The 27,516-nt window shown below is 44.9% G+C and overlaps 1 protein-coding gene and 1 long non-coding RNA gene across 4 annotated transcripts; one reads left to right on the top strand and one right to left on the bottom strand.

Annotated features, from left to right (window-relative positions):
* The first annotated feature begins 298 nt into the window (after positions 1 to 298).
* On the top strand, positions 299 to 20,825 carry LOC130608343 (zinc finger protein 239-like). Of its 3 annotated transcripts, none has more exons than XR_008974517.1 (3): positions 320 to 658; positions 1,149 to 2,481; positions 20,734 to 20,825. XR_008974517.1 is itself a non-coding variant. In XM_057426214.1 (2 exons), the coding sequence occupies exon 2, from the start codon at positions 1,160 to 1,162 to the stop codon at positions 2,141 to 2,143; it is 984 nt and encodes a 327-aa protein (XP_057282197.1). In that variant the 5' UTR covers positions 299 to 440; positions 1,149 to 1,159; the 3' UTR covers positions 2,144 to 5,050. The 3 variants fall into 3 exon arrangements, 1 of the variants encoding a protein (XP_057282197.1); XR_008974520.1 differs by lacking the exon at positions 20,734 to 20,825 and adding an exon at positions 13,295 to 13,556; XM_057426214.1 differs by lacking the exon at positions 20,734 to 20,825 and having other exon boundaries at positions 299 to 440; positions 1,149 to 5,050.
* On the bottom strand, positions 15,448 to 27,380 carry LOC130608363 (uncharacterized). Its single transcript, XR_008974522.1, has 3 exons — positions 27,127 to 27,380; positions 23,340 to 23,409; positions 15,448 to 16,105 (listed from the first exon to the last, which is right to left on the bottom strand). It is a non-coding gene; the product is annotated as an uncharacterized LOC130608363 (long non-coding RNA).
* Positions 27,381 to 27,516: the final 136 nt, after the last annotated feature.

The following is a 27,516-nucleotide window of genomic DNA, read 5'->3' as shown; positions in this document are numbered from 1 at the left end:
AAGCCATGGAACAAGAGGGCAGGATGGACAACCAACTGAGGATGCCCATGAAACCTCAGTCCTTCTTGCTTCCTAGTACCCGCTGCCCCCATCTAAGTGCAGATCCTACGCTTCGAGCGAGCACAGCTGTATCCCTGTGTCATGCCCAGGCCCGCTCCAGCCTCTGCTGGTTACATCCAAGTCCCTGAACAGGGCCGGGCACAGGGCAGGTCACACCGCAGGGTGGGCACAGAGGAGCAGCGGCCAGAGCCGGGGCAGATCAGGCTTCGCAGGATGGTGGCCGCCCCGGGGCAGCTGCCAGGTGCTCCCCAGCTCGGGAGCGGCCGGTGGCAGACGCCCGGGCTGGGAGGGGCTCCACCGGCCACCAGGCCGGGCCTCGCATGCCATCGCCTCCTGCAGCCCAGCGCCCGGCTGGGAATGGGGAATCTCCGACCGCCGCCGTGAGGAGCGGAGGGCAGGGCGGGCCGGGGCCGGAAGGGTTACAACCATAGAGGCCGACCGGCCTCCTCCCGGGAGCCGCAGGAAGTGCCGGCGGGGCGGGCTCCGCGCGGGGAACTTCCCCTCCCGCGGCCGGTGGCCCCGCCGCGCCAGCCGGGGCTGTGCCCGGCGCCCCCTCCGCCCCCCCCGGGTCGGGCTGGGGCCGTGCCGCCGGGCGGAGGTGAGGCGGGCACGACGGGTCGCTGGCCTCGGGACCGGGCAGCTGGGGCACCGGGGTCTGGGCTGCGGGGTGCACCCGGGGCGGGGGGTGGTGTTTCCGCAGCGCTGCCGGCTGTGCTGCCCCCGCTGCGGGGCTCTGGAGGGCCGGTTGAGTGCTGCCGCCAGGCCTCGCCGCTAACTGCCGGCCTCCCCGCTCCTGGCGCCCCATCCCCTGGCCCAGCGCCTCGGCCTCCAGTGCCCCGACCCAGCCCCCTCGGGCTGGCGCGGCGTCACCGCCTCCCCAGCGCCCGCGTCGGTCGAGGGTGGCGGGTGGCAGCGAGGGAGGATGGAGCTGGTCCTGACACCTTCGCCTCTCGCCTGGAAGCAGCAGGGCCGGCCCGGGCTAGGCGGGAAGGCACAGGTGTGGGGTGGCCAGGCTGGGTGGAGAGAAGGGAGGTGTGCAGATTGTGACTAAACGTGTTGGTTGTGTTTGGCTTCTTCTGCCGCTGTAGGTGATGGGAGCATGAGTGAAAATGAGGCGGAGCTCCAGCGAGATGGGCCTGAGGCAGCTGAGCGCTGTGGGACCCTTTCAGACTTTTTCATAGGGGAAGCTTCTCCAGGCCGTGAGCAGGAAGTGTCCCATCTGAGGCCAGACCCTCCCTCCCCAGACACGGGGCTGGAGAAGACTTCTCGCTGTGGCTTCCGAAAGCGTAAGGAGACTGTGGTGCACCAGCGGGCATTCATGGGAGAGAAGCCCTACATCTGTGTTGAGTGTGGGCAGAGCTTCAACCGCAGCTCCGACCTGATCCGCCACCAGAAAATCCACACTGGGGAGAAGCCATACATGTGTGCCGACTGTGGCAAGAGCTTTGGCCGCCGCTCCCACCTCATCCAGCACCAGCGCGTCCACACGGGTGAGCGGCCATACCAATGCAAGGACTGTGGGAAGAGCTTCAGCCAGAGCACCCACCTGGTGCAGCACCAGCGCAACCACACTGGCGAGAGGCCTTATGTCTGTGCCAAGTGTGGGAGAAACTTCTACCAGAACTCAGGCCTGCTCCGACATGCCAACTTCCACACAGGTGAGAAACCCTACAAGTGCTCACAGTGCGGGAAGCGCTTCAGTGACAGCTCCAACCTCATTGCTCACCAGCGGCTCCACACAGGTGAGAAGCCCTACAAGTGTGCTGACTGCAACAAGTGCTTCAGCGAGAGCTCTAAGCTGGTCATCCACCGCCGTGTCCACACAGGTGAGAAGCCATACTTGTGTCCTGACTGTGGGAAGAGTTTCAGCCAGCGCTCACACCTTGTCCAGCACCGTCGCACCCACACTGGGGAGAAACCCTACAAGTGTGCTGAGTGTGGTACCTGCTTCAGTGACAACTCTACTCTCATCCGTCATCGTCGTACCCACACCGGGGAGAAACCTTTCCAGTGCTCCCACTGTGGGAAGAGCTTCAGTCGCAACTCCTACTTAGTCTCACACCAGCGAGTACATGTGTGGTAGGGTGTGGTAGGCAGCTAGGTGTTGTCTGGGAGTGATCTAGGATGTAGCTCCTGGTCTCAGCCTGTCTGAAATGTGCCTAAGGAACAAGGGGTGGACAAGGATGTGACTGTACCAGGGCCCCTGGATTATATAGGCAGCTGGCCAAAGTAATGCCCTTGGCCCATGTTGCTCATCTCAGTCACCTGTTCTTCCCCTCAGCACACCTTGGGCATGTAGACATACCCTGAACCAGAGAAGGAAGGCATGCCTGGAAAGGTTTTCTGCAAGATGCTGCTTGGATGGAAGGAATGAGGGGACTGTAGGATAGGTGCATGGCCTGTTCTGGAATCTCAGAACTGGTGGGTAACTGATGTAGAAAGCTATCATACCTGAAGACTTTAAAAAACATTAATTGGAATTATACTTGCTGCTGAGATTGCAGTACACAACTCGATAGGCATATGGAGGTCGCCTGTGAGTTTGTGCTTTTAGCATCCTCATTCTGCAGAATTTGGGTTCACTTGTATGGTTCAAGTGGGCTGGTGTAAGCTGTGTTGCAAAATGGAACAGAATAACAGTGTACTAGGACTGACATGATTCCATACCAGTATTTCTCAAGTCCTGTTTTGACCAGTATGTGTGTGCATGAGTGTGTAGATAACATCTATATGTATGTATTCGCATACATACAAACTAGCTTTCATACTAAGTGTATCTTCACATTCTCATGTGAGCAATCGTGCGTGCACAAACCATGGCAGTAGTAAAAATGACCAGCTATACAACAGTACACCATATCGGTACTTCTCAAAACACGAAACATACTGTATATGCTTGCATTTATCAATAGGAAGCTGGGAGATACAGGTTTTGTACCAAAACATCTGAATTTTCATATCAGAACGTTCAGTTTTACACTGAATACTTTGTGTGTGTGTGTGTGTGTGTGTGTGTGTGTGTATAAGACCCAGAATTGAGTTGTTTTATTTATATATCTATAAAAAAAATTCTGGCTCCTATGGTTGCAAGTAATGACTTCTAAATGTCACTCAGTGTATAGTAATTTTCCTCCTCATTTTACACAGGTACATACTGGTGGCAGTTGTAGGATGCACCTCCCCTCATGGTTTTGACTACAAGGAATTGCAGTGCAACACTTTACATTGTTTGTATGTTTGACTTTTGCTGCTGGTCGTTTTAGTGGTGGTACGGACTGGTGTGCTTACCCAGGACTGCTGGAGCTTAGAAAAAAGTTTGTGGTTTTGTGATGTACATTACTAATCCTGCAACTGGTTTCATGGCTTCGGTAGGTCTCTGGAAAAAGGATTGCAGACTGAAGCCAGTGAAAAGACTGGAGCTGTGGTGGGGAAGAGATGAAGGAAATAAAGATGCTAAGAACATCCATGGATTTGAGCAGCTGTTGGCCACAGATGCTTGTGGATGGTTTGCCTTACAGAACTTGCTGCTCCCCAGGAGACTGCAGGGATCCTTTCTGTAAGCCCCAAGCCACTTTCTTGACACTCAACTGCTGATAAAATGTTACTTTCATATAGTTTAATAAAAAGGAGCTGTAAGGGGAGCATGAAATTACTTGCTGCTCCTAGAGGAACAAGGCACCTTTATGTGCAGCTGCTCAGGGAAGTAGAAGGAGCTTTCAGAAATAGGGTGGGCTTTGTTTACACAGGAACCAAAGCCTTTGTTTGCAAATGCACATTTTTGCTTTTAGTTTTGTTTGTTTGTTGTTTTTTCTTTTTCTATGAACAGCTTCAAACCAATGACTTACTGATTTCTGCCCACTTCTGGAAAGTGGTTTGGGAATGTGACTAATGGTCATCTAGTTGGTTCCAGAAGCATCAAGATTATCATTTGCTAGCAGACTTTCAGAAGGGATACTACAGTTCTCTGTTGGTAGGCTCATTTTTAACTAAATTGAAAGGTTATGCTGCACTCCAGCAGTAGAACTGATCAATTTATGTGTGTCTGTCCCATTCCACTTTGTTTCCTAAAGGAAATCTACAGCACTAAAACTGGCTGAGAAGCCCTGTTTGCCAGGGAAAAGAATCTTGTGAATGAAGCTTTTCTTCTGGCATTCTGAACGTAATTGCTCTAGCAGATCAATGAAATCAAACCCAGGTCTGCACATAGTTGGCCTCAACTCAAAGGGAAACCCTCGCATCAAGACTGATTTGAGAAGGCGAGGCCAGCTGCCTCTGAACATGCCTTCACAGCAGTCTTCAGAGCATTTATTTTCCTTCTACATGCTTTGTGAAGTGCTGTGTATACTTAACAGTGGTCTGTAAGTGAAAGGATGGAGATGCATTTATTTCTAATTTTTATGAACTTATTTAAAACTGTATGCCAAATCAAAGTGGCCTTAGGGTTCACAGCACATTGCCAGTGCAGTAGTCTTAGTGGCTTAGGACTGGATTGCTCACCAGTGTAAGCACATTTCTGGAGTTCCTTTCCACAGCCACTGTTAGTTTTTCCTGTTCAGTGTCACTTGGCTGAAATAATTCACTTCCCCTAGCCTGTGTGCTCTTTACTGTTTGTGATCATCCAGCTGGAGAAGAAAATCTGGGCACCACCCATCCTTTGCTGTTGCAGAAATTACAGGGTATGTTCCTCCTCTTCCAGGAATTTAGTCACTTTATAGGCAGCACAAACTCGAGCCAAATTCAGAAGGCAGAGGTACGGGCATGTGCAAAAAGTGAAGAACCAGAAGGTTTACTTTCACAGCAGCCAGCTCACTGGCGCTCTACCAGCCATCTCCTCCCTTAGGATTATAGTGGGAGACCACGGGGGAAAAAAAAAAAGCTGGAATAAAAAGTTTATTGGCTATTAAAATTTCGGCAGGCCATCCCTAGCATACTCCATCCCAGACCCATGGTCACCAGTGGGTGCCCAGGTCCTCCTGCCAGCTGAGGGAGCTCTGTAAATTCCTGCTGTGCTAATGGTGCTTAGATAGTGCAGTGAAACTATAGCACTTTAGAAATACCCGAGGCAAATGGATGAATGACATCTCTGAAATAAATTTTTTCACTCTCGTGTTGTCTGTTATCCCATCTTTTTTTCTTCCTTTCTCCCCAGAGTGACCTCTCTGGCATCAGTTTCTTGGCCCCTGGCAGGACCAGATTTGAAATAACGTGTTGTCCCTCACAGAGGAATGAGTATATACTTAGCAGAGCTGCTGTGCAATGCAAATAAGAATCTGGAGGTGCGGGGTATTCTTAGAATGGGATTTCATGTTCATGTAGCATTTCTGCATGAATCTGAAAAGCCAGAGGATGGCACACAGTGCTCACTATTCCTTTATGAGAGAAAGTGACAGAACCTTACTGTGCTGCTGGTAGATGAACCTGGTTCTATTATTGCTGCAGCTGGTCTGAGATTATCTTACTAGTTCTGTCACCTGGGTTGTATGGCATCCAGTTTTCCAGTCCCCTGCTGAAAAAAAGATGTTGAATAGTGATGACTGAAATACAACTTCTTTTACATTGCTCTTTACTGTGTATGACTGGGAAACCAAACTGCTTTTGATCTTGGACAAGGGGTGTGTTTTGTGTGCTTAATAAAATTTTAGGAGTATTTTATGTGTAATCTCTAAAGCACTTTTGAGATCTATCAAACAAAGTGCTCCTGCTTGCACAGCAAACTTCTTTCTGTCCACGTTTCCCCTTTCCCACAACAACAGTGATCTGAATAGCCAGAGACACAACAGCACCAGTACCCATCTCTGAAAAAAAGGGAAATACAGGATATTTCAGGAGGTGGAGCAAACAGAGGCCCAAAGAGGCATTGCTGGAATAGTCTGCTTTGCTGCTTATCCTAAACTCTGAAAGACTTTTATCCTTTCCATGCCAAACCTGATATATCTCATAAGTAGGCTGATACACCTCTCAACTGTCCCCTCCCTTTTCTCATTTAAGTCCTTGCTAGCTTGCTTAGTAGAAAATGCATGAATCCACCTGATAACACTGCTTTTGCAGTCCTAATGGACTTTGATATATGTCTGGTTTTCTTCTCAGAGGCCTGGCCTGTCTGGGATGCTCATTCACATGACAGGGACGCTCTCACATGTGAGAGCCTAAGAACTAGAGAGCATCAGAGCCTGACTTTGTAAGGGAAGCTATGAAGAGGCTTGCTATGGAGGTATCTGTATGTGAAGGGAGCTAACTACCTGTGAGACATGCTGGGTTGGGTGGGACAGTACACAGTAACCCTTCAAGGGTAAATTAAAGCACCCATTGATTAAAGCAGGCCATACCAGGTCCAAACATCTTCATGGATGCAGAGAGTGCAAAGATATGCAAACTCCTTTGTTTCCTTCCCTTTGGCAATTGCTGTACAAAGCACAGCCCGACTGGATGTAAGTCAGCATTGCTTGCAACGGACTTGTTGAACAGCCGTAATGGACATGCAGCTCAAAATAACTCTACCACATCACAGCACACCTTGGGTGCACAGCCTCTAAGAATTGACTGAAGTAACCTTGCTCTAAAAAAGCAAAGCTACTCACAGAACTTGCAGCAAGTCTCAGGAGGCCAGACCAAGTAAGCTGCTTGGGAATGCAGCTGGTCTGATACCTGACAAAGCTTCCCTGGAGAGGTTTCTCTGGTAATAGTGCAAGCACAACACAAAGTAAAGGTGTTACAAGTCATTTTGCCATCACAAAGGTAAGTGGTTGAACCAGGCCACCGTGTGAGGGAAAGGATAGGCAGACGAGATTGAAATAGGATGGACAGCTAGGAAGAAAGACTGAGGAGTTGGATTTCCTGAAGCTGCTGGGAAGACAAGGTGATTTGAAAATGGTAAAAGCTGCATAGGAGAAGGGTAACCATTCTCCAGGCCCCCTCCCCAAATAATTGATCCCTCATATCTGGACTTAGGGCTTTTTGCTTTCCAGAGCTCTTGCAACTGTGCTGCTGATTGCTGGTCATAGGTTGCTTTTGGCCATTGCCTGCCGTGTCTCTACCTCAAGCTGACCTTCACCACAGTACTGCTGAACCCTACTTAGCTATAGTTCAGATGTCATCTTTAGGCAGAGAACCACAGAGGAGGCTTCTCTGTGTCCCTATTCTGTCAGTGTTTCCCCTCACAAAACAGCAGTCTCTCCTTGCTTACCCCACACCAGCCCAAAGCATGTATAACATGCATCTGCCTTTACAGAAGGCAGAGCTTTTGACAGGCCTGTGTAATTCGATTTGCCTTTTCCCAGCCTTAGCAGAAGATCTTAGGATAGGGACTGAGAAGTTGCTTCCCACAACTCTGCACCTCACTGTTCTTAAGATGCCTCTGCTGGTCAACTCCTTCCGTTTCCTGCCTGATTTCTTTAACAGCTGACCTTTGAATTCTCTCTGTGCCTTCAGGCCCACAGAAATACCAAGCAAAACACAAAAAGTAGAGTTTGCATATAGTATGAATTAGAGAGATTGCAATTATCTTCCCAATTCATTCGACATATGATCAAACCTTTATGTGAACCTGGGGTCAAGCAGGAGCCCCAAGCTCTTCTATTTAAAAAAATAATAAAAAATATTTTAATAGTTATGACAAGAAGGAAGCAGCAACGGGAATGCAGGGGGCAAAGGGGTCAAATGTAACATTTTTTCATTGTGTGTACAGAGAAAAGAATTAAAATCACTGAACATGAGTCCTCATGTTCTTAGAAAGGTGAAAGAAGGTGGCAAAATACAATGGTAACTGTTCTGGGCCCTTGAAATCTAAGGAGGAACCTGGCATGGTTGACAGTGATGTTATGTCTCAGGCCTATTCCAAGCTCAGAGGTTGGTGTGAAAGCATTCAGTTTGCCTTAGGGCAGCCACATCCTGCCCTAAGCCTGAGGCACTTGCTTTCATATGGCTAATGTAGCTGCTAATGTTAATGTAATTGTGGGTTTCAACTGCATCTTCCACCTCAGTGTGTACAGCACCACTAATGTATGTGAACGAAGGGTGAATTCCTTTCTCAAGAAAAGTAACTTGAGAAGATCCTGAAATTCCTCAGGTTCGGAGGCTCTTGATGCTTCACCTTCTTTGCCGTAGTGCTCAAGCCAGCCAGCAAACCAGCGGCGGCATTCCTGGAGAGGGAAGCAGTGAAGTGCCAAGTCAGAAGTAGAAGGGACAGGAAAAGGAAATGACTGGTATTCAGAAACACTCAACCCAGGAGTCATGATCCAAAAAGAGTAGCCAGAAAAAAAACCACCATGTATTGGCTTGTAATATGAGAGAATAAATAATTACATATGCTCCCCTCCAAGCCTATGAATAGGTGAAAATCATGTCACTGCTGCTGGGCTCATGTAGGTTAGTGCTGGTGCATCACAGCAGTGGTATTATTTTGCTAGAGTTGAGAAGAGGTGTTCTTCTGGAACACATGTACAGATTGGTACTTCACTTTGTACCATGATGCTGATAAATTCATGTCTGTGAAGAATACTCTTCTATTCTCTTCCTTGGTGCTAGCACAGCCCCATAGCTGCAGTACCCTTACAGCACTTAAAAAACCATGGTAACTTCCTTCTTAACCCACAGAATAAACAATATACATCAGCTGAATAGCATACACTGCCATTAGCTCATCATATGAAGAACTGCTGAAGTGAGGCTTGTGTGAAGAGGTTTTCTGATGGCAGCTGTGCACAGTGAGGTTTGCTCTCTTGTCCCTTACAAGCACGAGTAAAGGATTCATTCCTGCCTCGCCGTTCATAAGGGTCCTTCAGCTGGCTGAAAAGTTTGTATTTCTTGTAGCAAATAGGTGTCTCCGAGGCTGGGCTTTCATGTCTTCCTGCAGTTGCAAGCAGCTCTCGCTGACTTGTGACAGCAGATTACATCGGATGGCTGAAGCACTTGCCATCCCCAGGCACCCTGGGCTATTTTTAACTCGGATTGCTTCCCTGATCCAGCACTCAGCACAGCTCCACAAACAGCAGGGTTGGCACAAGGGAGGGAAAACTGCAGTCTGGGGCGTGTGGTAACAAACATGTAAAGAACTCAGCAGTTCCTCAAATTGGTATTGCCACCATGCAGTCCACTTCATGAAACGACAGCTCCAGGGGAGCAGCAAGGAGTTAAGAGAAAGCAGGAAAAAATGCATTAAACAGAAATCCACCTTTTTTTTTTGCACACAAGGAGTACTTCCAGAGGAGGACCAGGAAATTAATCTTTTCAAATGTACATTATGCAGCTGGAATCAGTGCTCATCTCTTGCTAAGTATCTTTGGGGAGTGAAGCTGCCGGGTTTGTACTACACAGCTCATCCCACTGAGGCTATGGTTCCCCCTGCTTTTCTTTCCAAGTCAGCATGACTGTCCCCTCCTCACCTCTTCTGTGAGTCCTCTTGGTCATTTACTGATAGAATCGTAGAATGGTTGGATTAGAAGGGACCTTAAAGATCATCCCGTTCCAAGCCCCTGCCATGGGCAGGGATACCTTCCACAGATAAGGTCATTCCAAGCCTCATCCAACCTGGTCTTGAACACTGCCAGGAACAGGGCAGCCACAGCTTCTCTGGGCAACCTGTGCCAGTGTCTCACCACCCTCATAGTGAAGAATTTCTTCCAAATGTCTTATCTACATCTCCCCTCTTTCACTTTAAAGCCATTCCCCCTTCTGCTGTCGCTACATGCCCTTCTAAAAAGTACTAGTACTCCCTTGCTGTTCTGTGACAGTGCAGCTGTGTGTGCAACTGCATCATGAGGCAGACTGGAAAGCTTCAGTGGATAAAGAGTAATAGTTCTCCACTCTATCCTTGGTTATTTTTAGCCAGATCAGTTTGTGATCCAATCCACTGTACAGACACACAAACAGCTGTGTCAGTATGACAGGCAAAAAATGTTTGAGGGAAAGGGAGGAGAGGCTTAGATTAGTTGCATTTAATCATCACTGGTACCGAATGGGAAACTGCAATCATGAATGATTGCTTTAAATGCCCAGCAGCAATCATTTCAGCTTCTCTACAGCCACCTGCCTTACTCCTTATGCAACAAATAAGGCCTAGGGAACTTCAGAAGTCTGTGCCACGGAAATGAGATGGCATTGTGCCTGGTTTAGCTGCACCTTTCTCAGTGAATCCAGGCAAGCTGAATGCAGGGAGTCTAAACAAGTCTGCTGGTCTGCAAGGTAGAGAGGAGTTCTCATACCTTGCTTACCTGCTTGTTGTTTTGCCAGCCTGTGTGCTGAAATGTCAAGTCCTGCAGAGATCAAAGTTTGCCATCTGAGTAGTTTGTTTGGACACCAGCCATGAGCAGTTATCAGGACGTGTGCAAAATGTGTTTAGAAAATGCTCTAGAGATGATCTACTGGTATTTTAAAGCAACATGTGGCTTGCTTTGAAATGCTAAGTATTGCGGCACAAAATGTAAGTGGCACCTTCTCTGCTCTGCAAAACATTGGTATTTTCAGGTTCATACCCTGGGGCTCAAGGTAACCCTGCCTGCTTCAAGCTCTCTTCCTGCTCCCTTCCTCCATCTAGTACACATTTTAGACACTTGCAGGTTGGATAAACAAAGAAAAGCCCTTCAAGCCAAATGGCAGCTTGGCTTTCTCTCATGTGCTGTTGCCCTAACCTGGAAGTTTATTTTTCTTGGTGCAAGTGGTTTGATGTAACATAAGATTCTGGGTTTTGTTGCCTTCTTTGAGCTTTTTGCCGCTGGGATGCTCTCTCCTACTTCCTTTTGTCTTTCCCCAGTGGCATGCTCTGACAGACAGCATAAGGGATGGGGAGTCAGGGCCGATGTCCTCCTGTGTTTATGGGGATTGTTGCCCTGGCGTTATCTTGCCTGCTTTGGGAAAAGCATCTTCTCTTTGTATTTGGAGTAGCAGGTTAAAAACAGAAACCTGGCACATCCTCCAGCACCTAGAAGTGGGGAGTTAATTAGGTCCTCTGCCTGGAGTACAGTATTGCGGCACGCTCACCTTGGTTGGAGGAGTGACTCGGTGAAAACATGTCAGAGGGAGCGTATGTGATGGACCATGTGTTTTGATTCGTGGTTTCATAGAAAGCTCGTGAAAGTGACAAAAGCCTCTGTGGTCTTGGAGGCAGAGACTGAAAGAAAAAGGGAGGGAAGTTGTTCCACTGCAAAATGCTGAGGGAAAAATAAAAGAGCTGCCAGAACCTAAGCATGGGTCCAGAGTTGGACTCAGTGGACCAAAATGCTAATTTTATACTATGTAGTGATACTATACCAAAATGCACACACACACACAAAGCTTAAATTCCAGTTAGCCAGCTCCTGCTGGCACATTATATAATGGTCAAATAACATGCCTGAGACATATGGTATTTACTGACCACTATAAAAAGATAGTAATTCTGAAGCATAATTTAAAGATGAAAAGTATAATTAACAATCTAGAGATTTATTCAGAAACAACAAAAAAAAAGACATCTTAGTCAATTAAAATAACTTGCTGGGGTATATGACATGCTTCTCCAATAGAGTGCATGAGCAATTGCTGATGTGGGAAAAGAATGATGGAAATACTGTTAGATGAAGACTTTGTTCCACAAAAAGGCACAAGTACAGAAATGATTTATAGAATCACAGAATAGCTAAGGTTGGAAAGACTCTTGAAAGGTCACCTAGTCCAACACCCCTGCAATGAGCAGGGACATTTTCAACCAGACCAGGTTGCTCAGAGCCTCATCCAACCTAACCTTCAAGGCTTTCAGGGACGGGGCATCCACCACCTCTCTGGGCAACGTTGAGAACTGGGAAACCGGTGTTTCACCACCACTTCATGCAACAGGAGTGACTTCTGCCTAGATTCCACTCAGTATGTCAAGTTGTCAGCCAAAGAAGAAATGCCACAGCAATGGTGGCTCAGCAAAACACCTGACCTCCTACAGCATTTGCTTTTGAAACTGCAGAAAAAAAGCATATGGAAAACCCCATGATTTCATCTCTTGTTAAGAAAAAGATTTCCCAAGAAGATAATGAAAAAATTATGAGGAATACTGGTATGCTATCTCTTTAGAAATGCAGCCTGTCTCTTGGGAGAGAGGTCTTGCAGCAAGCACAGGAGTAGCAGGAATGCCACTGTTTGCCTGGCTGCTGGAGTCTTGGTTGGGCAGAGCCAGAAGGGAAATATCATGCTAAGAGCTCAGTCACAGATAGGTGGGAGAAGCCGGAGCACAGACAAAGCAGAAAACTGGCATGGCAGTTATCTGGGGGCTGGACTGATTGCAGGCATTAATGCAGAAGGCATCCAAGGTGATCCCCTGTTCTTTAGGTGATTTATTATGGATTTAGCAGGCCCAAAATGGGATTAAAAGGGAAAACATGAGGCATCTTTTTATTTAATATGTTGGTGTTTCTGAAGGTGAACTCTATGGTGCAATAGCTACAGCAGCAAGCTTTCTATCCTTACCTAACCCCAACTAATCCTTCCTCCCTCCGAGCAACAGCACATCAGCATCCATTCTTTCCCTATGTGGTTCAACAGGGAACTATTTACAACAGGGCAGTTACACTGACCACTGAGTGACTGTAACTAAGACAGCATTCAGCTGTGGAACACGGGAGGGGAATGTGGAGAGGGTTGAAACTGAAAAGGGAAGCTCTTAAACTGCAGAAGAATTTGTAACATGGAGCCACAGCCCCTGTCACAGATACTGAATGGAAAGGGGGTGGAAAATGGTACTCAGGAAACCAGGTTGACAGACAAAGGTAAACCAGCCCAGAATTACTTTTAGGCCAGAGGAATAAATTGGCTGTGTCCATTTTATGGAGTGCCAGCAGCACATTTAGGTGCTGCTAAAACCATACAGGAGGATCTATTGGTCCTTTTACCTGCAGGATAAAGCAGGCTGGCCTAATCCTGAATGTTTTCCCAGGTAATGTGCTGAGTCTAATAAAATCCCATTTTGTTTTAACTCTTGATTTATCCTATCAATTGAAAATAAAAGTTGAAAAGTTTTACAATGAAGTCAATTCAAACAATCATGAGTAGGAGTCACACCTAATGCGTACCTCACTAGCCTAAGGCTCTATCTGTTCTTCCAGCAACAAAAAAGCATTAAACCCCAAATGGCTGGTGCCAGAAATATGTGGCAGCTATTTCCTTGCTGCGCAGTGTGTGCTTAGCACTCTGCTCACCATCTTTTCCAATGGCCCATTATCTTCCAGCAGAGACCCTCCCATCAGCTGCAGCACCTATTTTCTTAGTCTAAGAGAAACTGCAGACACCCATGACTTTTCTTAGAAATTGCCAAGGAAAAATGAGTTATTTACCCACATTCATGCAAAGTCGTTTAGAAATTACTTGTGGATGAAGAGTTTTCCCTTCCTTGGGTAAGGTTCTTTGACTCACACAGGTATTTTGTGGGTTCTAATGACTACATGGGGTCATTCTCTAGCTTTACGTGAGCGCTCTAGAGTTACTACAAGAGACCTAATTAAGCCCTCATATAACAAAATTAAAGTCTAATGGGTTAGCTAGAGTTGATACGGACTTTTGCCAGGACTCTTCCAGACCCAGCGTCAGCCATCAGTACCACACAGCTTTCCGATGAAGCACCTCGAAGACCTTGCTGCAACACCCCTCCTGTGGTCTTTTCCAGTATTGCACAGGTCAAACGCTGGGACGTCACCTGGCACCTAGCAGAGAAATAACATTCTGCAGGTTTAGATTAACAATCCAGTCTCGTCAGCAATGGGAAAAACAGAAGTGGAATGGGGAAAATTTGATATTTTAAAACCAAGGGGAAAAAACACCCACCCACCCCCCAAAAAAACAACAAACAACCACAAAAAACCCAAGAGAAAACAACAAACAATACCCAACCCATCATAGAATCATTTAGGCTGGAAAGATCTTTAAGATCATACAATCAAACTGTAACCCATCTTAGGCTGCATGGTGCATTTTGGTCTGTTTCCCATTCTTTATTATGATCCATTTCATTCATAAATTTCACATTTTCCTTTGCAAACAAACAGCAGGTAGATTTTTTTTCTGAAAGCAAGAAACCCTTAAGAACATTGTAATTATAAAGTTGATAGAAGGAGTGAAAGCTCAGCTTTGTATGTTATATATTATTACCATTGTGGGTAACACCTGATCTAAGATTTTTATCAAACCTAGAGGTCAGATTTAAAATACTTATGACCCTATTTCATGCTGCAAAGGTCTCATCCCACCATAATACACCTATTTCATGACATGAATGCATTAGGCACAATCAACTGAGAAAAGTACAAAAAGAAAGCATTGTGAATTATCCATAGCATTAAAACACAACATTAAAAAATAGAAGTGTTCCTGCCCCTGCCCTGCAGTATAAACCAAAATGTTGCACATAATATTACTGTAAACTCAGCCACCACAAAACTCAGTTCAGAATACTCCTTCCTCTTACAGAGATAAAACAATTGAGAATGGACCATTGCATTGCTTTCTAATTACACATTTATACATTTGTATTTATAATTAATCAAATACTTATATTTTCATTGAGAAATTTTATGAAGCAAGCATTTTATTTATGAAATTTTAAAAGTCTTTCAATTTTTCAAATTATTACACATACAAGTTTTCTACATAAGCAAGAAGAAATACAAGAAAAGTTGTAACCACAAAGACATGTTTTGCCTAGAAGAGCTGCTTAGCCCTGGATGAAACACGTCATCACAGCAACCTAAAACTCCTGCACAGTCATCTGAAGTTTCACAACTCTACCTCAGATTAAATACCAATGACCTTATTCATTCTTACAATTAATTCATTGTAAATAATTCTAAAAAGCACATTTTATACCATGTCTCAGTATGTAAAACATCTTCTGCTCGTCCTGGCCAGAGCTTGCTATGCCCCACACCTACCTCCAGCAAAAGCTAAGCGTCAGCACAGCTGATAAATGGCCCCACAGCTTCTTAACCAGGCTTCCAGCACTCGCTCTTCCCAAAGATTAGCGTTTGAACTCGTGAAGGGTCCAGGGTGATTTGCCATCTGTAACTGCAACAAGGAAAGCACCCCCAATTGTATTATGTTTTAAAATAGCATCCTATACCACCCAAAATAGAAGCCACTTTGACTTTTAGGGGGTGTGCATTAAAGCAAGTACTAAGGACTCTATGAAAGGTCACAAGGAAAAGCGAAGATCTATTAATAGGCTTGCATGTGCTATACAGCAGTTGACCAATACACTGGAAATGTTCAGGGGGTCTGGAACTGAAAACTACCCATTACAACCACTTTTATAGCACTGAGATCAAAATCAAGGAAGATGACAGACCACGCTGTTACAGACTCTTAATTCCTTGGAGTCCCAAGCGGTCAGCATTACATAAAATATTTATTAAAAATGAATGCCATTCCATGAATAACTTGCATGTATTATGTAAAATATTTATTAAAGATGAATGCCATTCCATGAATAGCTTGAATGCTGCTTAGTTTGAGTAACAACAATGCATTTATCTATCGTAAATGAAGTTCTGTCAACTACCCAAGACTGCCAACCAGTCTTTTATACTTCAGTCTATAACCCTTTTCATAAGTAAAGTTTATAAACAAGTTTATAAACACATTTTATACAACCACATTTTAGGTGACATACTTTAAAACACAGCTTTCATACAAACACACATAAGAAAGAACAATTAATGCAGCTCATTGGTAGCTCTTGACAACAGCTCAATGGGAGGCAAAGCAAATACAATAGAGAGAATAAAGTGTCTGTGATGTAGCACCTCTAATCCTGGCCTGTGGCTGCGAGACAACCATGTTTACATAGGAACATGAATTAGAGCTCAGGTGTATGTTCCACCTGAGTTAAACCACTTCCCATGTTACTACTTGAATGACCCTATGCTGACTGAATAAACCAGAAACAAGAAAAAGCAAGAAGATAAGAGAAAGCAACACCAAACTCTTGACCCCTTCAGAGGGGCTGGAGCAATAGCACAGCATCCCTCCATAGTGATTTCAAAATACAGCAGCTGCTGATGTGCTGTTGCACATGCTGCCCTGGTGCAGAAGGGATCTAGAGGGAAAATTCAGACAATTGAAAAGAGTCACTGTTAACCTCTGCAGACAGACATCTTTATATTTGGGGACCGTTTCTGAAGCTAGGTCCCATCTCCAAGTATTTCTTAGCTACACTGGAAGGTTGGAAATGCAACTTTAAAACCTGAATACCTAGCTGGATCATTGGAGTTAATGAAAAAATCATTTATTCCATCGCTTTCCACTTTCCACACACAGATCCTTCTCTGTCAAGCTCCTCTGCCACCTTATGCAGAGAGATTTGGAGTCTACAACAATATATACACACACAGAGACACATAAAATCTGTCATAGTATATCTCTACATTGTATAGTGTCCAATATAATAATATGATATTGGGTAGTCTATAAAAAAAAAAAAAATCTGCCCTTTTGCATATACACAGTGATTCCTACAGTTAATTAAACTGCAGGTATGCATACACAAATTCCCTTCCCCTCTAACTGAACAAACAGGCTTTTTACAGAAACCACATCATCTGTGTTTCCTGACTGTGTTTTTTCAGATTCTGACTTGCTCATCCTTTTCCCCTCTGGGCTTCTATCTTCTTTGGTCTTAATACTTCATCATTTCTATTTCACGCACCCTTTACAGAGACAAGCCACAAAACCACAGGAGTGAAACTGCTGATTTTTTGAAACCCCAGCTCTCAGAGAAAGATGTCTTATCAGCACATCCTCATCTTGAGTAAAAAATCTTGAGTAAAAATTAACTCTCTACTAAAAATGAAGAGAATTAAAAAATATTACTTAAAAGGAAGACATTGTGCATATAACAAACTGAGAATAAGTCACTGAACAAAACAAGAAAAGCTCCTTATTCAAATATTCAAGAAGCATTTCTAGGGCATGATTCACCTACTCGTAAGGTGAACATCTAAAATAGGCCAGATGAATCACTGCCTAACAGTGTCCATTTCTCTCCAATGACTGTAAAGGGAGCCCGAACTGTAGAATCATGGAGTCATAGAATCATCTAGGTTGGGAAAGACCTTCAAGATCATCAAGACCAACTATTACCCCAGGACTGCCAAGTCCACCACTAAACCATGTCACTAACGGCCTTGTGACATGGTTTTTGAACACCTCTAGGTGAAGACACCCATACTGCAGCTACTAAGACGTGAGCAAACAAACACCACCCCCAGTCTTCCCCCGATTGCCTGCCTCAAATGCACCCCCCAGTTTCTGCAGGAACTACCCCAAGGAAGCAGGCCCTTGATGGAAGGAGAACAATAGCTCTGCCTGATGCCTTTGGTTGCTTACCTGCCCTTTTCCAGCTTTCTCAAGAGAAGCATTTAACGAGAGCTGCTGCAGCAAGCAGGCAGAGCTCTTCTATCCCACCCCTCCCCTCAAGAGGTTTTGGATGAAATGAGAAAAAAGAATGAAAAAGTGTTTTCCTACCCCCTCTTCCCTGTGAACACAGGGTCAGTCTGCTCATCCTAAACTTGCTTTCCACTTAGATATATTCAGAGTGAGACAGAAGTCTCAAAATCAGAAGGCAGTTCAAACGCTCTATCCAATCTTTATTAAAATACGTATTTTCAGACTTGGGGATCAATTTTATGATATACTTTTGACAGGCTCATGGAAGTTTTTTTTCTGTAGTTTCTTGAGGAAGTAAGGCTTTTTTAACACACTGTCAGTCCCCCATCAGTCACTTAGGGATGAACTGGCTCATTTCAAATTTAACATGCACATAGAAGAATCAAAAATGAGCATGTTCCTATAGCCAGAGATCAGCAGATGGGTACAGCAGAGAGCTCTCACTGGTACCCCCATGTGAGGATCAGCAGGGAGAGACTGGCCCTTATCCATGTTGTTTGGCAGTTTATGTCATATCTTGTCCAGGCAGCAGATCAAAATATTTGGTTTAGGGACACTGAATCTGTTGGGAATGTGGGAAGGACATAAGGATTACTGGGAGGGACAGAGCTGCTGGGAAGAGGGAGTGCTAATAACCAACAGCAGAATGTGCCACTTCTCTAATAAAGTATTAATGGGAACATTGGTAATAAAAAGCTAACTATATGCTGCTTGAGGTCTTCAGACAGTAAAGATTTAGTTCTGTAATGCTGCACATGACCAGGATTTCCACTAGTGTCTACTGAAGTAGCTGATACAAGGTTTGTCAAAGAGCTAAATGTAGGGCTATGCCAACTCCAAATGAACCTGGAAGCTGGTGCTCTTAAGATAGAGAGGACTGGGTTTTGTAGCCTGCTCCCTCTAGGAGTTCCTCAAATGCTTACATACCACAGAACATGGGGAACTCTGCCTCCCAAGAGAATTACCAGAAATTAATCAGAAATGTAATTAACTTGTCTTGAAGACAGTGTGAGAGAGTTGGGGTTCAGCCTGGAGAAGAAAAGGTTCCAGGAAGACCTTATTGTGGCCTTTCAATATGTGAAGGTGACATATAAGAAAGATGCAGAGACTCTTTGTACAAGGGCCTGTAGTGAAAGCTCAAGGGACAATGGCTTTAAACTGACAGAGGGTACATTTAGATTAGACATTAGGAAGAAATTGTTTACTGAGAGGGTGGTGAGGCGCTGGCACAGGCTGCCCAGAGAAGCTGTGGCTGCCCCATCCCTGGCAGTGTTCAAGGCCAGGTTGGATGGGGCTTTGAGCAACCTGGTCTAGTGGAAGGTGTCCCTGCCTGTGGCACAGGGGTTGGAATGAGATGATCTTTAAGGTCCCTTCCAACCCAAACCGTTCTGTGCTCCTATGATCTGAGAGCAGCTGAGGAGAGAGATGGTGACTTTTCTGAACCTGGGAATCCAGGATGAGCCCGTAAGCCAAGGAGGCCACTTCCTGGCAGGGAAGAGGAGTGAACTGCACATGCTGGTTCCTGCGCTCAGCAGGGCCCAGGGGCCTGGCACCCATGCTCCCAGCACTTGGCACAGCAGAGCCCCAGCACCCACGCAGCATCCTCGCCCGGCCCCAGCAGGCATCCCATCCCATCCCACCCCATCCCATCCCAGCAGGCCAGACCCACTCTGTGAAACAGGGTGCCCGGATGGCAGGCTACAGGGTGGAGTGAAGCAGGAAGCCACCACTGAAACCACACAGGGCAACATCAAGTAGCTCAGCTGGCCCAGGCAGTGAGCACCTCTGCAGAGATAAGAGGTTTGGAAAACAGTCCCTGGGAAGAAGCGGGAGAACTGGGTTTGTTGAGTCTACAGGAAATGGCTGGAAGGAGGGCAGGACGTGATAATGCAGTTGCAGTGCATGAGAGGTTGTTGTGAAGAGAGGCAGTGATTGCGTTGCTAGAAGGACAAAGGTAAGATCTAACTGGTTTAATTTTCAGGAAAGAAAAGAAGAAAGGAAAAAAGAAAACGGCTGGATGTTGCAAAAGCTGTCTCTGAGTAAGGCAGAGCTGCAATAGATTACTAGCTGGGGAGGTTGTGAAACCCACTTCACCAGAACCTCTAAGAAGTTAATCAGACATCACTGTGCTCTCAGTAAAGAATGGACTACCGTGCTATTTCTCAGACTTTGGAAAGTGGACGTCTATCCATACATATCATGTGGATCATTAAATATATGGGTGATAAATAAAAAGTTCAGCATTTGGACTTACAAATCCTGAGTTTACTGCTACAAATGCAAGCATTTAAGTTGAAAATAACATTTGGATAGCAAACTTTGATCTTTCCTCTCAAAGAAATTGCCTTGCAGTTCTGGGGCAGGTAAATACCAGCAAGGTCTTTTAGCACTATTTCTGTCATATGAGTTACCTTATCGCACCTCCTTCGTGCTACCAACCCTTTTCCTCTGTTATCTCCTGCTCACACGTAGCAGCCTGCAGGGTTGTGTCCTGCAGAGAAGCACTGGCCACTTTTGTGTTCTTTCAGGCACTGTTATTTCTACTGAAATGCCTGCAGTTATTTCTCCACCATCTGAGGTTATGGGGCCATAGGATACCTCAGGCACTGGGACAAACCAGATTGCGTGGTTCTTTTGATACCCATCATGGTGCAGAATAATCCCAACATACAGAGTATACTGAGGCACGCAGACATTCCCAGTCCATTTGGACATCTTAGCTGCATTACCTAAAGGACACAGAATTATAGAGGGGAGTTTCTTGAGATGCTGCATGGGTGTCTAATGCTAATTGTGTAATCAGATACTGAGTTCAGTCTGGCCTTTCACCACCAAATGATCCCACTCCCAGTAAGTAACTGAAAAGCTTGGCTAGCCAGCCAGCTAATGCTTGTGGCACACCTGGCTAGGGCTACAAGCTGACTCGGCAGCTTGCTGGCAGTCCCTGGACAATACGAGGAGGTGATCCTCAGTCCATCCCATGCAGATAATGTAAACTACCTTGACACTGCCAAGTCATTCCCTCTGCTGGGAAGTAAACTGCAATGACAATGGAATGACTAAATAGGCTTGGTAGAGCTAGGTGGCTCTGGCTTATAGAGATTTGGGTGATCTGGTGAGACACTTGTCTCATCAGTGTTTTGATATACACATATCTTGTGAGCTCAGGCACAGTGCTACGTGTATTGGTTCATGGCTTTCATCCTCATAAATGCTGTTCTTCATGCAATGTTTGAGGGAATAATCATATCTGATGAGTTTTTACCCCCTCTATTCCAGCTGATAGTGTTGCCCCAGCTGAAAGTAAGGAGACATATCATCTAAAAATTCGTACGAAAATTAACACACTTTGACCTTTACATTCACCAACAGAGGGTCCAGATGGGAGAGAAACCCCTTAGGTTCTGTGAATGTGGAAGGGTTTTGATAGGAATTCTGACCTGACAGCATCAGCTGGTTCACACTGGAGGGAAGCCTGATCTGGGTACTCCGTGTGGGAAGAGCTGGAGCCAGAATTCATCCCTTACTCAGCATCAATGTACACACCGCAGCAAGAAATCAACACCTGAATGGTGTGCTGTGAGTCCTGCAAGACAGGCACTCCTGCCCCACAGATGGGATAAAAGTGAAGATATCTAAGCCACTGTTGGGAGTCTTGGAGGGAATATGTGGCACAACCCCAGACACTTCAGAGAACAATCTGACAGTGCTTCAGTGCAGTGGAGTAAAAGTGGCTGGGTGTGAGTATGCTATTAAGAAGATAGGCCTTGGGAGGTAGTGTTGGTTCTGTGAGAATCACTAATGAGGGAGGAGGAGGTCCAGGGAAGGGGGAACCCTGAAGTGGTGATAGAGAAAGAGATAAAAAAAAGGAGCAGATTGAGTGAAGTCAGCAGGACAGCAAATGGCATCTTTGGGGTGTTAAGAAAGCTATCTGGGTGCTGGGTAAGCAAAGAAAGCACCTGCCCAAAACAGGAAAGAAGGTAACTTTATGCTCGCTCTGTTCTGAAAAAGCATGGTACAACATACTCTGGAGTTATTATGAATCATTATTTGCACTTCATTAGTCACTGTTAGCTGTACCCTGTAAGTACTTTAGATCCTAGGCTACATTAAGACCTTACAAGGATTTGTTTCCCTCAACTTCTGTCCTTTGACAGAAGTCGAATATCTAGATCTCATGTCTACCACCTTATAGCTCTGACAAGCTAAACCTTAAGCAACTCGTTGTCTTTGGTCTTTGATTTTTTATTCTCTTAGATGCTTTGGAATTCACCAGCAGATGTGAAAATTTCAGAAGAGACAGAAGAGACTCTGGCTGTGACAAATGTATGGCCAACACAGGACAAGCGCATGGTCTCTACCTCAGCCAGTTTACAATCTAAGCCTCTAAGGTAATGTAGCAAGTGTTTTTTCTAAGGTAAAAACCCCACTCTTTTTATAGGGTCACTCTGCTTTTATGTTTTACTTTCAGTATTATTCTTGTGCCATTCTTAATTAAATGCAAAGAAAACTAAAAATACCACACAGTGTGAATCACAAAAAAGGGCTCTTTTGTGTGTTAAGGACAAAAGCTTACTTCATGAAAAATGTGCTCATAGAAAACAATCCTTCTTCAGTCTGCCCTTCCAACAACAGAATCATAACTCCAGACAAACAACTCTTCCTCACCCCAATGTGGACTGTTGTATTTTTCTCTGCAAGCTCACATCCATATTTACAGCCCATCATATGGGAAAGGTTTCGTTTTCCATGACTGAGGTGAGTGAGGGGCATGGGGAAACCCTCTTCTGGCATAAAATGGGTTTTATACCACCTCACCATCGAGAAGGTGATTTCAATAACCTCATTCTCTGTTATTAAATTTGTGGGCCATTATAGGATTCATATTAAGTTTAGGGTTTTCACAAAAGCCACCATGAGTGGCCTAGCTGGGTTTTGGTCTTGTGTTACCATGGGCCAAAAAGAATATGCATTTCAAGACCTAGCAAGGTCACTGATATTAAGGATCAGAAACTCGGTGAGAGTTCGGTTACAGTAAGGGTTCAGTCACGCAGAAAATTAATGTGACCAGGGCAGTGCTCTCCAGGTAGACCCTGACAAGGGATGTTATCCTGGGCCAACACCACGCAAGTGGAGAACCATAGCATTAATCTCACTGCAATTTTTGTAGTAGGGTGAGGGTATGGTTAGGACTGCGTGATGAGGGTGGCAGGATGGGTGGGAGATAAAAGGGCCAACCTTGGCCCTGCTTCTGCAGTGTAGGGGAAGAAGAGGGATCAGGTAAAATCCATAGAAAAGAGGTTTCTCCTGTTGCTGTCAGGAATGGGAGAAATAATTGTTGCACTACAGGAGAGGGTATCCCAGGTGGTAGGATTTGCTTCCTGTGCCTGACAACCTCTCTCTGTCTAGGGAAAGACTGAGGACTGTTTCTTTGGGCTACAGAAACCACCACAGATCCAGAGTAAACAACCAGTCTGCAGCCCCATGCATCTCCCTGCTGATGTGAGCCAGTTTGACTTCTATGCCTTGAGCTGAATGAGGGGCTCTCGTCTCCTGTGGCTGAAATCACAGAGATTTTGCTTTGAAAAAGCTGAAACTATAATAAACCAGTAGATCTTTCTTGAACACTCTCACAGAAAGCTTTAATAGGCACCCAGTGCAACTGCTTGTCTGAGCCCAACAAAAAATATCTGAGGGAGGAAAAGGTGTGTTTTTAAACCTATTGGTTTGATGCTATACAGACTTCATCGGTGTACAGGATCACGTGAAACAGTCTAGTATTTGTGTTAATGGCATCTCACCTGAACACAGCCGGGAGACAGTCAGGAACAGCTTCCCAACAGGGGGCACTACGTTATTACATATAGAGGCTTGGAGATCTCCACCTCAAGGACTCCTCGCATGCGAAGACACAGAATGTGGAGCAAGGCACATTTCAGCTTTGTTTGTCCTCCCCTACAAAAAAAAAAAAAAAAAAAAAGCTGATGAAAAATTACTTCGTTTATTTCATTAGAAGTTACACTATTATATGTAATTATATCCACCAAAATAGTCAAAACAAAACCCACAAACCCTATGTCAAGGTTGCAGGGAGAATGCAGAGTTCCTGAACTTTTAAGTGCTTGATTTCACAGGCACTCAAGAGTCTGTTAATACAAGCCAGGGACTTTTGTGTGCAATTTGTTAATTAACAGGGAATCATCTTTATTGGTGCATGGGACAGATTAATTTGTCTGTGGGCTGGATTTTGTGTCTAGCCAACAAGAGGAAGGAAAGTGAAGGGCTGGTCTGAGTCATTACTACTGACCTATACCACAAGCAACAACACACGGACATTATCGTAAGAGGATCTCAGCTAGGAAGAAGTAGCTTCCCAGCACAGTGGTTTCCGAGTGAGCATGGATGGGCAGGAACGGGGTTGTGGCAGAGGCAGCGCTGCTGTTTGAAGCACAGGGGAAGGCTTTAGAATGTCATTCTCCCACCTGCACTGCACACACCGAGGTGCTGCAGCTGCCTGCAAGGGTGAAAAGCTGCACATGGGCATGTGCAGTGCTTTCTGTATCCAGCTCCTACGCAGCAAGATCCTCCCTTTCAGGTTGAACCAGAAGATTATTTGGCAAGCCCCTTGGAGGCAGCATACTTCTGCTTTCATTTTTGCTCTCCATGCTGAGGTCCTAACTATAGTTCAGTGTTTGAGCAGCTCCGTACTACAGTAAGATTGCTTGCAGTGGTGTGACTTTGTATTCCACCTGTCCCTTACAGTGATTTATTTCTGTAGCTCACAGTTGCACAGAAAGCCTGAAGAAACAACCACAGGACAGCTGTCCTACCTGAATCTGAAGAGAGCAGAAAGAAGGAATGAAATTTCCTAGTTGTTCTGATAGCAAATTGATTTATTTGTGGTCAGCAGGGCTGACCACAGAGGGCTTTGAATGTCACATACCCCCCAACTTATGTTATTGCCATGAAAGCCATATATGAGAATAGTACAAAGGCTTGCCTTGGCAAGTTCTTGCCTTGGCAAAAGGAGTGGGAGTATCTTAAGAGTCCCACCAGTCTTTTCCTAGGCTTCTCAAAGGGTGCTGGAGTAAGAGAAAATGGAAAAATAGCCACTGTCACAGATCTTCTCTGTATAGGCCTTTTCTTACTTCTAAGGAAGGAGGAGAAACATCAGTGTGTGAAGTCCAGGTAAAGGGCAAGGCTGGTAAGAGACTCCAATCCAGCATTTACTGCATGTGTATGTGAGAGACACGTGTATGAAGTGGGCTGGGAAACAATTTACTGCACCAAGACATCAGGACTTTCATTCAGGTCTGCACAACGAATTAGCTGTGCCTAATTCAAGCAGTTAACTTCTGCACAGTTGCCCTCTCTGCCCCTCTGCTGCCACCATGCAGGAAGGACAGCTGGACATGACACTGACAAATTCCCTTTTGCCTGTTTGCTGATGCTGATCTCCACTGGTTTCTTCCATCCCAAGAGGCCAAGTTCACAGGCCATCCATCCTGCCAGTCTGCAGGGAGAACGTGATTCTTAGACATAGATCAAGAGTACTGCAGGAGTAAAAAGAGGAAATTACACCTTTGAAGTGTCCAGGCTATGAATTACAGCCATGTAGCCAGAGCCGTGGAAAAAAAAGCACATAAGAGCAAAGCTGTTAGCAAATTAGTCTCCTATTCAGGGAAGGCAATAACCAAGATGGGGCTTTTAAGAACTGGATCGCAGTCAGGCAGCTGCAGCCTCACTGTCTGGACCAGACTTTGCAGTATCCTCAGGAAGCTGCTACTCCCCTGCACTGCAGCCTGCAATGTTCTCAGCTGTTCTTGCAGATCTCTGAAGGCCAAGCGTACTGGAGATCAACACAGGATTTGGGGAAAAAATAGCTTTTTCCTCTTGCAGAATCACACACACAGAAATTGAGAGCGCTGCAGGAAACCAAGAGCTGCCTCCTAAAGCCTCCCTGGGAGATACAACAGAGGATTTCAGCCTGTGAGAGGCACCTGCCAGGAACAAGCAATAACCAGAATATCCTTTGCATAGAGCATCTCAGTGAGGAGGAAGCGTAAGCCAAAAGATTTCCTTAAAACTGTAACTGAGCTAGAAATTTCCTGTGTCAATTGGTGTAAAAGAACAGCTGTTTGGAAATGTTTGCATAACTGACTTTCGTTAAGATTTTTCAGAAGTTGTTTGTGGTATTTCTGGATAGCGAGACCAATGTTGTGTGTTCTGGATTAACAGGAATTAACACTTTTGATGACAGAGTAGAGGCAAAGCCCATTAAAAGCTTTCCTATCTTTCTCCTTGTCTGACTACTCATTCCCCAGTACAAATTGTTTTTCTCCATAATGTGCTTTAGTCCTTTTGGAGGCACCTTAATAATATATAGCACCATTTTTTCATCTGTTGGGTTTTTTTTAGGATCCTTGTTCACAGATATTGCCTTTGTCTTTCTTAGTTCCCTTTTGTAGATCCTCTTCAGGTAACCCATGGACCTCCTGATGTGTGTGGACAACACACCAGAAATTACTGCAATAGTCTTACTCAGTAAAAGACATGTACACCAACATTCAGTGTAAAGTACCAAGGAATGCTGTCATGGCTGTTCTTGGTCATTAACCATCTTTTCCCTGCACTACTTCAAGCTCTACATTTTGGAAAAAATTGTTTCTCAAGCTCATGTTATTTAGCTGCAGGGACACTCCCATATAGATGTCCACATATTAATCAGGTCGGAATAGGGCTTGAAAAGCCATACATTCAACAGGAAGGAATGTGATGTCCTATTGCATTAGGTATATCAAATGTTAACTTTTGCAACTTTGGCTGAGGAAAATCTTTCTAGCAATGTAGAAACTTAGACTGCAGTATGTAATCTTTAAAGGCTGGGCAGCGGCTTCAGAGAATATACCCCATTTAGTTATAGGTCCTTTTTTCCCCCAAAGAATAAAAAGAAGCTATAATTTCAAAAAAATGTGCTATATATTTAATTTAGTCTAAGAAGCTTCCTGCTTTTACAAGAAGTCCATTATTTTATTAATCTTGGGAAAAAAAAAGGATGCAATATTGAACGGGACTTTAGCTTTAAGCTGTTTCCTTCTGTCTTTTCAAATAGCATGTAAGGCAATAAATCTGAAGTTTTAGGTTGTGTTTTGCTGTAGCTGATCATATGAAATCCTGTGCAGAAGCTATGTTGTGTGGATTTTTTCTTCTTTCTTTGGTTTGTACCTAATGCTGTGAGCCATTCACATTAGTTTGTCCTGCCTCCTGCTCAGCTAACAATATTTGTAACATGTGAGGCTATTTTGCCTGCTTTTGCTATTGGAGACTTGCCATTCCTGGCTCCAATTCAACCAAAATCAGGGAAGGTCAAGGAAACCAGCATCTGCGCTGTGAAGCCCATACCTTTCTGAAGCCCTGGCATGAGCAGTCATTTCCCTTGACAACAGTCCAGATTTCAGTGAAAGAGCTGTGGTTGTAACTGGGAAAACTCAAAAGCCTCGACCAAGCACTCATCTTCAAAGAAAGAACTAGTTTCTTGCCTTTTAAAACAGGAAGTAGCTTATAATCAAGGGAACTGTTGGGCAGCATCAGGCTAAATGACTGTATGCAAACAAAATACACTTTTGCATCTTACGTGGCTGACAGGCAGGGACTCTCCAGACAAGCCCTTACCCTTGTGCCTCTGACAGCAGCCTTTGTCTCTAGCTGTCAGTCTGAAGTCTCATCCATTTGTTGTTTATATTTTCCTGGCAGCACCTGTAAGGAAGTGGGGTTTAGCAAGCAACCCATTTAGGACAATGGCCCTATTTGCACATCAGGCAAGACCACTGCTATTATTTTGGGAGAAATTTGTACAACACACTAAATGGGCCATTTATTTTTAATCCATCCTACCAATGTAGATCTTCATAGTAACTGGCACATAGTTCATCATGAGGCAAAACTATCACTCCGTGGCAAATAGGTATCCATTTGGACAGAGTCCCTGCTGCTTTTTGTATGGAAAAAAAAATAAAAAAAAGGATGAGGTTGAATAAGGATTATAAAGATATATAATTTAAG

The sequence above is a fragment of the Pezoporus wallicus genome, unplaced genomic scaffold, assembly GCF_028554395.1.
Source record: "Pezoporus wallicus isolate ANWC-B61680 ecotype Strahan unplaced genomic scaffold, APGP_CSIRO_Pwel_v1 scaffold_3294, whole genome shotgun sequence".
NCBI lineage: Eukaryota > Metazoa > Chordata > Aves > Psittaciformes > Psittacidae > Pezoporus > Pezoporus wallicus.
The sequence above is the reverse complement of the archived record's forward strand: the minus strand, read 5'-3'. Positions and strand labels throughout refer to the sequence as shown.

Coding starts and splice junctions, on each gene's coding strand:
- LOC130608343 (XM_057426214.1), top strand. CDS start 1,160: ATGAGTGAAAATGAGGCGGAGCTCCAGCGAGATGGGCCTGAGGCAGCT.